Raw genomic sequence first — 15574 nt, 5'->3', positions numbered from 1 at the left:
CAAGCTATTGAAGATCAGCGTATATAAAGAGGAGGAAACTGAAGAAATATTAGTCTAGTAGATATGGGAAGCTGGTATTTGAAAAGGGCATGCTTCCAGAACATTGTCAATGTTGCCTTACGGTCTGGGAAATAATCTAAACCAGAAAAATTATTCATCTTAAATACAGTACCAGGGGCTTCTGTGAATTTTATTTGGAATTCAGTCTGAAAAGACTAGACATTTTTTGAAATTATTTTCATAGAGATGAAATCATATTGTAATATGTAATCTCATAGTGTTTTAGGCATTTCTGAGCCAGGGATATTGCCAGCTTCTTATTGATGCTAGTACTATTTTATACGTAAATTCATAGAACATAAAAATTGCACTCAGAATTGGAGTACTCTCTTACTGGGTCCTATGGAAAGCTCCAGAACTACCATATATAAAATGTTATGATTATGAATGTGGCAAAATATATTCATTTCATGAGTCACACTCCTCCTCTGCTTAACCTTTCTTAATGGATACTTTTTCTTATATTTTTTTTGCCGTCCCTCTCCAGAAAAAAATTTAGTGGCATTAAGACGCATGCAGAACGTTAGTTTTAGGACTATCCTAGCTTAATCTGAAACTGCATACTTCCCTAGAGGTTCTGCCAGGGCGGTCAAACAAAGGACAAGACTAGTTTCCCAGCACTGAAATGCTAATACATGCTACAAGAAGTATGTTAATGAGAGACTTGTAGTCCCTCTACGGTCCCCTGTCGATCCCTCTGGTAAGCCTGTATGATTCTACGTGGCATTGTACACTAAATACAATAAAGGACCTTAGGATATTCTGGCTAAACACAATAATATATTTAGGTGCTGGCATCCAAAATGAAAATCAAAACCCAAAATAAGATTCATGAACAAGGAAAGATTTAGGCCTTCCGAAAGGAGATACAAAGTATTAGGATGCTGAACTTAGCTGCCTAGAGCTAACCAGAGTTTGGCAGAGGGCTTGAGGTGAAGTTTTGTTCCTCTTCCGGACATAGGTAAATGCAGTGTATGTGTCTCTGGTTATTTGTGTGTCAGAATTCACTTTGAAGTCTTTGTTTAAAAGAACTGCTCATAGCTAGTACATTTTAGAATGTCATGATATTCATGCACTGTCACATCCTCCTGCTGATCTCTGAAATAACTTTGGCCATAGTTTCTGTGCTTCTGTACTGAATTCATTGCTGTTGGTGAACAGTGAGTGTATTCAAAGTATGCTTACCAAATTGAACATCTCAGTCCATCAAGGTGCACCTCTACAGGTGGGGATTAGATGGGCACTAGGTTCCTAGCTTTTCCGAGAGGGGCAGTTCAGATCATGCCTAAAGAGAAAAAACTAGAGGCACTCCATAAAAGGAAGGATAATTTTAGGGTGATGTCTCAGAAATTAAAGGGATGTAGAGAAAGATTTTTCTTTTCAGCTTAGTTTCTGGGTTATTATACCAGGTTCAGGAACATAGGTTTAAAATAATTCCCATTTTAGGCATCTGTGCACCTTTGAGGCTTGGGGTTTTGTTTTGTATTGTTTTGCTTTTTTTCAGTCCTCACCTAGGTATCAGTTTGTTGTTTCCTTGTGACAGCAAATATGCAACCTAACTTCTTGCTTTCTTCTTGTACAAGAAGAGGCAAACATCCTGTACAAATAATATATTAAGATTGCCTGGTGTTAAAAAGAGTGGTAACCCTAAAAGATATAATTCTAGGAAATTGATCAAAACCCCGTATTATGTAGATGGTATTACTGTATACGGAAGTAGGATGGTTGCAGAATTCTTTGATTATTGTGTTTACCTTTCTTCTGAGGACTAAATCATAACGTGTTTCACAAAATGTCTGATTGCTGCCTAGCTCAGAATGAAGTCTGTATGGATATTTTTTCTCCCTCTAGGCAACATTTTTAGCTGCTCTGGGAAGCATAATTACAAAGACAACTGCCATTCAAAGAATAAAGTCATAAGACTTACGGGTTTTTGTCTCTTTTGGGGACTTCGAATCAGTTAATTAGATCAGTGAAATAAGTTCTAATAATTGGCAAAACTTAAGAACAATTTGAAGGATTTTTCAATCTCTGAAGAAAATCCAATAAGCATTTGAAGGAGGAAATCAATGTGGAATCCTAAAAGGCTTCTTTATTTCTTTCTCACAGAATTCTAGCTTTCTCTCCGAAGCTCTTTTTCCTGTACATACGACAAAAACTGAAGAGCTGGATCCCTCCTTCAGCCTGCACGAGACCATTGCAAAGGTAACAGAAATTGAGATCTCATTTATACGTACTTTCTTTCACATGGCCAAATTTGAATTTGTTAATTCCTGTGAATACTTTGAATGTACTTAAAAGTTGTGGAGTTTTTTTTCATTGAGATTCACCTTTGGAATAGTCTTTACTGTTACATTGGTCAACTTGTGTAATCAAAACACTTTTATGTGCAAATGCTTAATTTTACGTGATTCAATTGTATTTTGCATGGTTCGCATTAAACTTACTGGCATGAGTGCTGGGCATTGAGCCCTGCTAGATGGCAGGAAGTAAGCAGTTTGTTGCTGTCAATTTTGTCAGTGAAGAGGGCTGTCTGAGGGCACCTTCACATGCACAGGTACTTGGTTTTAATAAGCTGTGTGCTCACGTGAGAGGAAGAGGTGGCTGTCCCATGATTCTGGAGAGTGCTCTACAGGGGGGACGCTCCCAAAGTTAATGTGTTCTGACTTCCCTCTTGTCGCTCTAATATAATACTCCCTCCATGTTATTTATTAATACAACAAAAATTACTCCTTGCTCTGAAGTGCTCTTTCTTCACTCTGTCCACTCAGCAAGCCCTATTTCTGCAAAGAGACACGACTACAAATGAGTCCAACTTAATGGATTCGTACACTTCTTATAATTGGATTTCTTATAAACCAGAGCTATGTAGACCTCACAAGCAGATTTCTTTGTTTATTCAGAGCTACTTCTTTTGGAAAAGCAGCTGCTGTTGAAACATTTCTTTTGGCAACAACAAAAATAAATGCACAAAGATCAGCAATGAGCAGATTTAGCATGTAGGCGGATCAGCATCTTTGGCAAAATAGACAGTGACTGATCTTGGGGTTTTTAGGGGTTTTCTTGTTTGTTTGTTTGCTTGGGTGTTGTTTTTTTTAAAAAAAAAGAAACGCATATTCCTAGACATTCTTTTGAAGCTTGGCAGAGTCTGACAGTTAAGGAACAATCACAAGACAAGAGTCTTCTCTGAAGCCCTTCTAATGGAATTGATGGCTTTTAAGCCATCCTTGATGCCAAAGTGACTGAAAAGATTCACCAAATTTCTTCCCAAAGACTGAGGGAAGTAGGTATGTTCTTATTTACTGCATAATTAATTTATGATTTACTAATTAGTGTGTGATGGGCCATGTGTAATCTGAATAATCTGTATTTTAGTATTTTCTCTGTAATGTTGACTAACACAGAAAAATATTTATTAGATAGTTGACTTGAAGCATTTTGATACTGTTTAAATCGTTACAAATTATTTTAAGTAGGTTCATTGAGCATTACAATTTTATTTGATAAAACTTGATGAAGATTGCACTAGGATATGACTGTATTTCCATTTTGCTTTTCAGACTGTAGCCCAGGATGCTTTTATAAAGATGAATAATATATGCAGCAGTGGAGTGAGATCCTCAGCTGCTGATTTTGTCGTCTTTAGCTTAGCTTAATTGATCCTAGAATAGTTTCTGAATAGCTTGAACAGCAAAAGTTTTCTAAATGTCATCTATTGTTTACTCTTCTTTATAGTTAGATAACGGTGTTGTTACCTTTTGGTTCCCTCCATTCCCCCCCTCCACCTTTTTCTCAGAGTAACTAAGCCATCCGTTGTCTTTCCCTTCTTCTGCAAGATGGGCTTTCCTTTGCCCCTCCCTTTATCCTAGTGTTTGTCATCTGTTCCAATTTGAAAGTGTTTTCTTTGGGTGAATGTCCAGAAATGCATGCAGTATTTTATATAAGGCCTTAACATGGCTTTGTGTGGTAACATTTATCCAGCTTCATACCTGAGGTGACATCATATCACCTTTTCCTTGGTGAGATCTTCTTTCAGCCCTATATTTGATACTAGTGGCTGCATGTTAGTGCAGACAAGCTGCTGCATATGTAGTCTGAATTCTAAAGAGTCATCTTATTTTAGAAATTTTCTTTTTAAAAGTGACACTGGTTTCCATGCTTTGGGCAAGCTGGAAGGTTGCTGGGGCTTTGGTGGTGGTGGTGGTTTTTCCTGTCTCCATTATCGAAACTCTAAATACGTCCTCTCTATACTGCACACATACCGATTCTCAGTGTGAGCCTTTTAAGGGGGAAGAAGCTTAATGAAGTTTTACTTCTTTGAAAAGAAAAAACACACATCAGTTTAGCTTTGACAAAAACATCTATAATTACTATAAGAAAGGAAATTCGAGTCACATGGAGATACAAATCTTTTAAACAATACTTACAATACACCATTCCATTGTTGATCCATGGTCAATGTATGAGTGCTAGCAGAATTGTACGTATTATGCTGTGCACGTGAATGATATATGATGCTTGGTGTATTGACATTTTTTGCTTCTAGTAAAAAGTGGATTATTAAAAATATTTTTTTGCATTTATGAGTTGCTGTATATGCCCGATGGTTGTCTTTGAGCTAGTATAGTTAAAAATAAATAAGATACATTTCTACTTGAGTGAAAGAGAGTAGATAAAAATACAGAAATATATCCTGAAATATCACTTCATCTTGTATCTTTGAAAACAGAGTTTTGTTGACTTCTATAAGCAGGCTAAAAGGAAAAACACTTTTTATTTGGACTTCTAAGTTGCAAAAGCAAGTTGTATTCATGAGACTACAGAAATTCTGATGCAATTCTCTGAACCCTTCAGAAACCTTACAGGTTGAGTGATCAAGACTTAGTTTCTTACTGAAGTCTTTAAAGTAAAAATATTACTTGGATATGGGATTTAAAGGCAATATGATAAATTTATTTAGTTAACTAAGCATTTTTAATGCTATTCCTTAATCTGAAATCTTCGTATTTTCATTGTGGTACTCTGAACAGGTGAAGCCAAGTTATATCTTCAAAAGATTAGAAATCTTTAGCTTTTTATTAAATTACTCATCTTTGCAAAAAAAATCCATAGTGAGAAGTTAGCTTGTAGTTAGACTTTACACTCCTCAGTTGGAAGTTAATGCTGCTTTACAGGTACATGCCAACTGACTGTGTATGCTCTATTGCAATTGCAAGTAAAACAGAACTGCTTCAGGAATTTTAACTTTTAATTTCAAAAGTCTTTTCAACAAAACTGGGTTTTATGTTAAAAGAAATTAAATATTCAACTATAATAAATTCAAAATTTCATAATTTTCATTGGCTTTTTTCTCAGAAATGGTTTATGAAAATATTTGAAACTGTAACTTTTTATTCTTATTTGAGACGAAACATGTTTCTATTAATCTTCACATTTTTCACACGATGAGAATGCTGTATTCCAACCTGCTTTATTCAGATACATATCTGGTTATTTTACCACTATTTATCTGAATATCAGATCTTAAAATCCTTGTTTACAGAATTAGAGTAGTACAAAACACTCTTAACCAGCTATAATGGCTTTGAAGACTATGAAAATCTTCGTCATTTATCAAGTTTTCCATGATATTAGATTATAGAAGTTCAAATTGTAGGAAGCTCAAGTTGAGAAAGACCTGCGAGGTTTTGGAGATACAAATCTTGGAAAATAAATCCAAAATATTGTAGATCCATAGTTGATACTATTGTCTGAAGTTAAGCAGCATTCCCCCATATCTGAACTAAAGATTTTGTGATCTTTAGAGGCCTGGTTCAAGCTAAGGCCTAGACACAGGAAATAATACCCTGTGTTCATATATTAATGTAATTCCTTCTGTTCCAATGATTGCTAATTTGACTATAGTATCCATGGTCAACAAGTAATTCATTTTTAACAACAATTTTTGCTTCCATTAATAATCCTTGTATTTTGGTTCCTTTGGCAAATCTTAATGGCCAAATAAAAATCTGCTTAAAAAGGCAAAAAATTGTTAAATTTCATAGCACTGGAAAAGATCTATTTTCCATATGTAGAAGCATGTATTTTACAGCTGCTTCTGTGAGAGACTTTGTGTTTAAAATTACAGTCTCATTTCCTTTAGCGACCAGCAGAGACCTGATGTGAATGACTCTGCATCTATTGGAACATGCACAGCAACTGGTATTTTTGAGACACAGTTGATATATATTTCTTGAAGCTACACTTACTTTATCATACCAAATTGAGGTTTGGAAACTGAGGAAATATTGAATTCAATGCAAGAAGGCATAATGGTGCTGGATGGTGATTGTTGTAAAAGTAGTATTTACTTTACTAAATCGAGATTTAGTCATTCAGTCCTGGCAGTGAAGATTTTACAGAGTTGACATATCTGGAGAAAAAAATGAAATAATCTGAAAAAAGTAAATGTTAAGAAGTAATGTCTATTACCAAATTCCTTGTGTATTGGTGTTTTTGTAGTGAAGGAGGGTTTGACCTGGTTTGGGTCTTTTTTGTATATTCAAGAGTATTAGATATGGACAAACCAATTCATTCAAGCTGATTGATTTCAGAAGAAGTTTATGTTACTTCTTCGTTGACGCATAGACTCGAGTAGGAATAGCCTTGCTAGATAAGAACAAAATTCCATTTGGTACAAAAGTCTACAACTGGTAGTAACAAGCAGTAGATTCTTCGTGAATAAATACGTAAAATCAGGGAATCATAGCATGACACTTCCTCCAGTATACTTTCCCACTCACTGTCAGTTGGCAGTGCAATATTTCTTAGACTCATAATCACACCTCTACACCAATTTTCAGTTCTGTTACGTGTGTAGCTATCTATGCCCTTTTTGAATTCATTTGCATTCTGACTTCCATAACATCTCACAGCAACATTTCTCACAATTTAATTCTCCTCGCTGCTGCCCTTACTTAAAACTTGCTGCTTGTTTATCTCACTAGGTTTTTTCTGCCTTTGGTATGAGAAATAATAAATAAGTATGCTCTATTTACTTTTCAATACCAGTTGCTTTCCTTTCTAAACTGTGTTGTGTCTGGCTGTAGTAACCAGTTTGAGCTGTCCTCATAGGTCAGTCATTCCTGCCTAATAATACGTTACCTCTGTACTTATGCAGTTCTATGGCTTCTCTTTTACTTTAAGGTAATTAGAACTATGTACCATATTCAACATATTGGATCACTGTGGATGTATAGAGTCTCTATGATATTTTCTTCTCTAATCATTGCTCAATAATCTTCAATATGCTGTTGGTCTTTTAGACTGCTGTTACCCATTAACTATTCACGATGACTTGAATACTTCTGTCTTCAGGGATATGAGCTAATTCATGTGGCCTGATTGTCTTTGTATACTCACAGGTTGTTTTCTCCTGTGTGCATCACTTCATATTTTCTGCAACGAGACTGCCCAGTGCTCAGATATTGTGGGATGCAGGTCAAGAAGGACCCAAAGAATTAGTATCTTTCATTCTTGGTACCAGAGGTGTGCTTAGTGTTCAATTTGATGAAACTCATTTGCCTGTATGGCCACTGAAGCTGGTGGAAAAGCTTATGCTGGTTTTGGCAGGAAATTATTTGAGCCCTTTCATCTGTCTGAGGGAATCACAGAATCACAGAATCACTAAGGTTGGAAAAGACCTGGAAATACAGCTTTAATGAATTTTTTTCTGTGTGAATGGCTTGATACAAAGTAACAATGGAAAAATTTTAACATAAATTTTTACATGAGGTTTGGTGTAAGAACAAATAATCAGCTAATTGTGGCTTGTGCTCTCTGAAGACAGTAGTTACCTTAATTCCATGAACACTTTGAAAAGGAGGAGATTGCTGAATGTGGCAGGTAAAGTGAATGGGAAACGTTCAGCTATTAAGGAGATAGATCTGTAATCTGAGTGCTTAGAAGATCTAATTTGTCAGAACACTTGTCAGATCAATTTATCTCAGATCTTGGCACTTTAAAGGTGGATTTAGGGTAGGTTGCTGCAAGGCCCCCAGCTGATCTGAAAGATTCAGAGAAAAAAGAGAAATATGTAGGCTTCCTAGTGGTGAAGAACCAAGACATTCATTACAGCAGCGTGTTGCAGTACAAAATTTAGTGGTATCTTAAGTGAGATTTGCCAACCTTGTAATTTCAAGTGTGTTTTATAATATGTATATCAAGTATTAAAATGGAGAAATGTGTGCCTGTGTGGCAGAGAATGGATTTTCCCATCAGACCAGGAGAAGTCAGGTGAAACTCCATTGTTATCAAATGCAACTCAGAAAAGTACGTGCTATTTTTCAGTAAGTTTCATCAGTGTTATTCAGCACAGTGTTTCATGGTAACTAGTCAATTGGAGTTATTAACAAGTTTGAAAATACTTTTGTGTTATGAGGTATGCTCACTAGAGCACCCTAATAAGACTTGGATTATGCCATTCTAAAAGCTTTAATGGCAGTCCCCCAACAGGGAGTGCCACTGGAACCACTTACCCAGTATCAGCCATGGAATAATAATAATCTTTTATGGATTTTCACTTTGGCAGGCACCAAAGTGTTGAAAGGTATGCCAGAAGTGACATAATTGGTTTTATGATGAGTTATGGGTGCTGACAGATAACTCTTGAGAAAATTATTAGTGATCCTGATTATTCTACACTTCAATTATGGAGCTGCATAAAGTAGAGCTAACTACTGTAATGCAATTAACTTCTAAACATTAAATAAAACAGCAATAGGGAGGAGTGTTTCCATGTCTAGGGGAAATAAGTTTTGGTGTGTAACATACCATAGTATTTCCATTTTTTAAAAAATATAAAAACTTCCAAGAAGATGACAGGCAGATTCTTTTCTTGAAGCAAATGGAATGATAAGTACTGGGCTGCAGAACTGTTAGTAAATGAAATTCACATTTTGACCACAGATAAGGTACAGCACAGGGATGTTGATTTGAGGAATTCTCTAACGGGATCATACTGTTCTGTTCCTTTGAAGCATGGGAGGGATATATATTCCCATTTACCCATTGTCTAGTCCCATTAATTCTCTAATACAAGCGTAGGGGATACCTATTCATCTTGGCAGTGCAATGATATCCATAAATTTGATAGTTCTCTGTAATCTACCTAAAAATCAAAACCTATGGTTTGATGCATGCTACCTCTGCTAAATATTTTCATCTTCCTGCATGGTGTCTGTGAATGAGCTCTTTCTTTGTAGGCCTTTGTACTGCAAAAGCTCAAAGTAACTATGGAGAGAGAGAGATATAACTGATATATGAGATTGCCAGAAATTATTGAAATATTAAATTTATGAAACATAAGATAATACAATGTATCTAAATTAACATGAAGGTGGCAAACCCTTACAATCTCAAAGGCTGAGGTGCAGATTTTGAATCAGTAGAATAATACTGTGAAGAACAGTATTAATGCTGTTTCCTGCCAGAGTTCAAAATGAAAGCAGAACCTCATTGTAGTTGACCAGCTTGAAATTTCTTTGCATTTCATTGAAGCATCTGTTGTAGTTTTGGCAGGGATGCAATCCCTTTAATACCAAATGGGAACACTTTCACGAACCATGTACAGCACGTCTATGTTGCAAAGTTTTACCAGGAACATTTCTGCCAGCATATTATTACTGGCATAGCTATTTCACATTCATGTGTTGTTCCCACTACAACATGCCCTTTTTGGTATCAGATTGTTCTTGAAAAGCTGTGTGGCATTGTGCTTGGGCATCCTAGTGGCCTCTGCATCAAGGCAGCAGTACATCTGGATTTCTATTGATGTATCTTCCGTTTTCATTTAAAAATTTCCTCTGTGTAGAACTAGACGATTTGGCAGAATTGTTTAAGATTTCCAAACAGCAGAGACATAATATTACTACAGTCAGAGTTACAGCACTTAAAGTGTTAAAGTGCTTGAATGGAGCATGCAGAATGAATCTGAAATATTCGGAAAACAAAAGTCTGATACATAAGTCTGAGTATACTGCATATCCAAGCCAAGCCCAGAAAACCCTTTATCCTTGCAAGGCCCAGGCAGCTATATGGCAGCCTTCCCCTGTATCGCTGTGTGGTGTGCTAACTGGAAATTTTTGCTGTGTGCCGTGTTTTCCATCATGAAAATGTGACACTTTGGAGTGTCAATTTTCACAGGTAATTTCTCCAGTTAACTTTCTTCAGTCATGTATTCCTTTTGATGTAACTTTTAAAGTTCCTGTCTTCAATCGCATATGCCAGACTTTCACATCCTTTCTCAGTCTCTTCATCATCATACCTCCAAAGACACGAGTTCTGCACAGACCAACAGAACTGTCTTTTTAAAGACAAAGTATGTTATGAATTTGTACTTTCAAAACAAATTATCCAAGCCTCCAGCCAACAAACAGGAATATGGACCAGGGTAGGTGACAGAGATGCTGAATGACGTTAACATAACAGAAGTACAGTTGTCAGTGTATGAAGTGAGAATTAGGCTGGAGGACCTGATCAACATCTATATTTGAGATAATCTGCTGTCGACACTGGACAGATGTGGAATTTGACCTTGTTTCGAAGATATCAGAATTGTCTGCAGTATTGTTTGGATGCTCTGTCACACATAAAAGCACCTGTTTGGGGTTTTTTGCCTGAGAAATTGCAGGATGTCTTGGGGCATCTCTTAATTTTTCTGTTTGTCTTCCCACAGCTGGCAGCAATTCATGGTGTTACAGCAGCTTTCATCTTCCCTAAGGTGATGTAGCAGCGTAGGTGCAGGGTAATGTGCCAATTACCATATAGTCTCCCGTAACTTAAATTACTTGCTTCGCTTTACTGTTCAGCCTCACATATACTGGTTCTGAGCATCTTACTGATATTTACGGTTTAATGGTATTTGAGATGTGCAAAGCAGAACTACACTGTCTGTGGTGACAGTCTGACTGAATTTGCACAAAAACAAACTTGTCTGGATTTTTCTGCGAAGAAGCACAGGTATATTTCACAGAATGGTTTGATTTAGCACATATTCTCTTAAGCACACAAGTGAGAGTTTTTGTTTTACCTTTAGCCTTCTTCCATGAAAGAACATATAATCCAGTTCAAGCAGAGGGTAAATACAAACCCCCTGAAAACTCCCTTCTAACAATGTGTATTTTATTCTGTACCTATTGTCAGCAGCAATAAAAACAAGAGCAAACCTGGTGATAAAAACCAGTGCGGTAACTTTGGGGATGCTGTATGAATTGTGGTGAACAGGGAAGTAACAGCATTCAAAGGAAAAAAAGCTGTCTGGGGATTTTCTCAGCATTAGGTGTGAAAGAGGTGACTTTCCTGCTAAAGACATGAGGTGTTCTGACAGACAGTCATACTGTGTTTGGCCAGACAGCATATTCTCTATCTGCTCTAGCCTAGTTAGGGTAGATATGCTTGGAATTTTTCAGTAGTTCTTTGTTCCTAAAAGCAAGTAGCCTCAAGGACTCTTGCACTTCATACTTGAACTCTGATGGGTAAAGACTAGGTAATAAAAATAAGCTGAAACTGCAGAACCCCTGGCAAAAATTTGATGAACCAGCTGCACTGTCCAACACAACTTCACTTGGTTCAGTCAGGTATTAAAAAAAACCTCCATTCCCCTATGCCCCTGAAATTTTCCATGTCTTTCCTGCTAATAACTCCTTCAAAATGGAAGAAGTGTTACAGGACAGAAGTACTTCCATTTCCTCCTATGCCATTTATTCATGAAGTTGCGGAAAGATGTCAAGACTTGAGTTATTCCAAGATTGTTTCTGGGTTTCTTTTTGAGTTGCTGGAATTTAATGTTTTCAGCCTAGAGAACTCGAACAACTATGAAAATATCAAAATAACCAGGAAACTCTGGCTCCAGTAAACAAGAGAAACCGAATAAAGAAGAAAACATAGCCATCATTAGTAGCATGGTTTGTGTAGAAACCATTCCCATGGATTGTCTGTGTACAGTCCTAACTGTTCAATTCTCTGACTGTCAGGAGAGAATTAATTCTACATTCCTTAAATCTTTTTGATCTTGCAGCAAGACTGTATGTTCTTTAAAAAAAGTTAGCATTGGCTTCTTTTGGAATGTTTCTAACCAGATTGTTGTTTAGAACCACACAGTTCTTGAATTCCTCTTTTAGACCTAAATTTTACTCAGTTGCTCTCAAGATTTGTCTGCCAACTGTCAGTGAAAAAGGAAAAAAAACATTGCATCATTTTTCAAACTAGAGTTGCAATTTAAGTGAAGTAAGCAAATACATGTCAACTCCATCTGATCCAATCAAAACACAGGATAAACATATAAGTTCATACATAATGTATCATTTTAAATCTTACGATAGAAACACAAGATTGGTGGTGTCTGTACATCTTATGGAAGACATTTTTTACTCCAAATTACATCAATCTGACTAAGCAAAAGAAGTTAAGGTAGGAATGACAGGAAGCGTTGTTTAATCCCCATTTTATATATGAGAAAATGTAATAACATGGGTCAAAAATGGTTCTTAAAATAACTAAGCAACTAGTTCATCTCCTCACCTGAATTCAGCATTAACTTGCAGAATCCGGTGATTTGTCTGACACTGTAAAGAAAGACTGGGGCATATTTCAAAGCTGAAGCTAGATTTCTGAAGTTGGAGTTTAGCAAGTATTTGGGATTTGCTGGAATTTCAATTACTGGCTGTGATCAACTGGGCATTTTTCTACTATGTACTTGAAGCCATGTGAGTGCCTGTTAGTGGGACTTACCTGGCTTGGAAGGAAGTTACGTTGCCCACAGCAATTCCTTTCATTTACAGTGCCTTATTTTGGTTATGTTGAGATTTGTAACCTGGCTGCATCTCTAGCTGAGTGCTGCATTGGTGGCAGAATCTCAGTAAAGATGTTTGTGACAGATGTCTTATTTTTTCTGTTTTTTTCTGGTGGCTGATGATCATGACTGTACAAAGAAGCCACTGCATATTTACTGCACAAGTCAAATGATTGTTTCCAATTTGTCCAATAGTGGCTTTGGACTGTGTGATGAGAAAATTTATTTTATATCCATTGCTTTTATTTTGAAAACATAAGTTTGTTATGTGTGATATTGAATAATTGGACATATGCATGCATTTTTTAAGGAATGTCAACACGTATGTTTATAGAATCATAGACTCATTTGATTTATATTCAATCACTGAAATCCAACAACTGAAAAAACAAATCTGAAGCTTGCTACTCTAATAGGTAGGACTATGCCTGGGGTTATTTGACTTTTCCCCTATGTTTCCCACTATCCTGTTCTTCACACTCTTAGTTACTGAATTTATTGGAGTGTAATTGTATTAATCCATTCTTCAGCATCCGTACCACCATAGGCATTTGTTACTGGTTAATAAATACTCCATCTGTCAAAGATTCAGTCTTTATTCTTGGCATGCACGTACTGAATTCAATGGCTGTGCAAGGAAGATGAATTTTTCTTTAAACAAGACACTAACATTCTAGAGGGATAGTTCCTTTGGGTACTCTAAAAGTATCTTGTCTGTTGTATTAGCTCACTGTATTAGCTCTTTTCTGTCTTCAGATCTTTTAACAAAGATGTCAAATCAGACAATCCTTTCCCCAGAGCATACCTCTTAAAACACTTAAGTTTCTACAAACAATAATGTAGTAATGATGGGTTTTCTTTTTTTTAATTTAAGATAATCCAATTTGCATATGAGTGAATATGAGGTAAAGTCAGTGGAACTTAAGTATCTGCTTAAGTGCTTTTTGACAAGAGATGGAAATAGCTTCTTAAGTACTATGAATTAATTAATTGGTTTGCAAAGAACTTGCAGAAATATCTGAGGAAATACAGCTGCTAAGATGTATGTTTATTTGTTTATTTTTTAGACCATACTTAGAACTTCCTTTGGTGTACAGTTGTACAATGTATTATTGACATATTTTGTCTTTATTCCGTGACATAACTACAAACACATCGGAACTTTAGAGATGATGAAGTTTCCTTCATGAGCTCAGTCCTTAATTCAAAACCAGATTTTCAAGAGTTTGGTTTCCCTTAAGGAATTTTAAAATGTCAGATTTTCCCAGGAGGCTTAGCCCAATCCACAGTGGTTTAAATTTTGTCTTTAAACACCGACATCTATTTTAGCATCAAACTGATAGCTGAACTCTGCTGGAACCATCTCTTGGTGCTGAGCATTTCTTGGGATTGTGGTCATCCAGAGAGGGGAGTATAATAACAAAATTAAATGTCTTCACAGTGGATAAGAAGAAATGCATGTCCTGGAAAAAAGCTCCGAAGAACCAACCCATTATGCTCGGGGTTGGGGGATGCCCGCAGGAATCTAATAGTAAAAATTAAACAAACTTACGTTGAATAAAAATTGTACTCTTTTCTTGAGGATTGTAACCTGAACAAGGGCTATTTACTAGAGTGGTCTTTTGGGAATGTGATGCTCTAACTCTGCTGCAAAGCACAGACCCTCTAAGAATTACCTTTGTTCTGCGTCAACACCGTTGACTGTAAAAACCTTATACATTGTGGAAGCTAGGACCACCACTTATCACACTAATCGGTAGGGTACAAATACACACTCCTCTTCTTTCATCATTCTGTTTCCAGAATCAGTGAAATGTGGATTGTTTGCTGCATTTTCACTGTTAGGGAAGTATGATACATGCATCTAGAATGGCCCATAGCCTAAACAACTAATAGTATACTTCTGGGTAATGGAAGTTGCAGATTTGAGTTCTTCAAGCCATAGAAGGAAAGAAACTGGTCCAAAGGTTGTAAAAGCTTGAATATACAGAAAAAGGTGATTCTGTAAATCCTTCTATATGCTTATCAGGTTAGGTGTAGAATTTCTGTTAAAAAGGCTTGTTAAATTTTTGGAAGGTTAGCCCTTAATTCCTGGCCAAGAGCCAAAATAAACAGCCGGAACTTCAGATTTCAATATGCTGCACCGTGAAATTCTCTACTGGCATTTTACAGACAATGTGGCAGTAATAGGAGTGACTGGGCTTGTTTCAAAAGCCCTACTCTTTGATGCCTTCATTGCTGATGTGCTGTGAAAATCTGATTCCAGTGGCAGATAATCCTTATTTGAAATTCTTGATCTGAATTGTTTTGTAACTCTGGTTCTATATGGGAAACCTGATGTACTCTCAGTGATAAAAATCTTAAAGATGTTTTTGTAACATACTTCGGTGTATGCAACCGTAGTTTGCTCGTCCTTTGTTTTCTTTTATTCTGTCTCCTAATACGTTGATATGCAGGTGTTTAAATCAGATATAACTGAAAAAGTACAATTAGATGTTTTCTAATAGATCTCCTAAAATGAAGGACAGCAAAATCAGTGTGAATTTTCAAAAACAATTGCAAAATGGAAAGAAATTTTGTAAAGTATAAAAACTGTGATACAAAGCTAGTAAATACTTAAAAAAAAAAATTATGATGAGTCAAAAAAAAGGATATAAGCTAAAGGTATTACAAAATCCCAGGAAC

At 36.3% G+C, this 15574-nt stretch overlaps 1 protein-coding gene across 1 annotated transcript in view; it reads left to right on the top strand.

Moving 5' to 3' along the window:
- The window catches only part of NAALADL2 (N-acetylated alpha-linked acidic dipeptidase like 2), a 289387-nt gene that overhangs the window by 217817 nt on the left and 55996 nt on the right, over positions 1 to 15574 (top strand). Inside the window, exon 10 of the mRNA XM_059822897.1 lies at positions 2170 to 2265. Coding sequence (XP_059678880.1) covers positions 2170 to 2265 — 96 coding nt within the window. The remainder of the gene's footprint in view (positions 1 to 2169; positions 2266 to 15574) is intronic.

Source organism: Gavia stellata, chromosome 11, assembly GCF_030936135.1.
Source record: "Gavia stellata isolate bGavSte3 chromosome 11, bGavSte3.hap2, whole genome shotgun sequence".
Classification (NCBI taxonomy): domain Eukaryota; kingdom Metazoa; phylum Chordata; class Aves; order Gaviiformes; family Gaviidae; genus Gavia; species Gavia stellata.
This window is presented reverse-complemented; position numbering and strand designations above follow the sequence as displayed.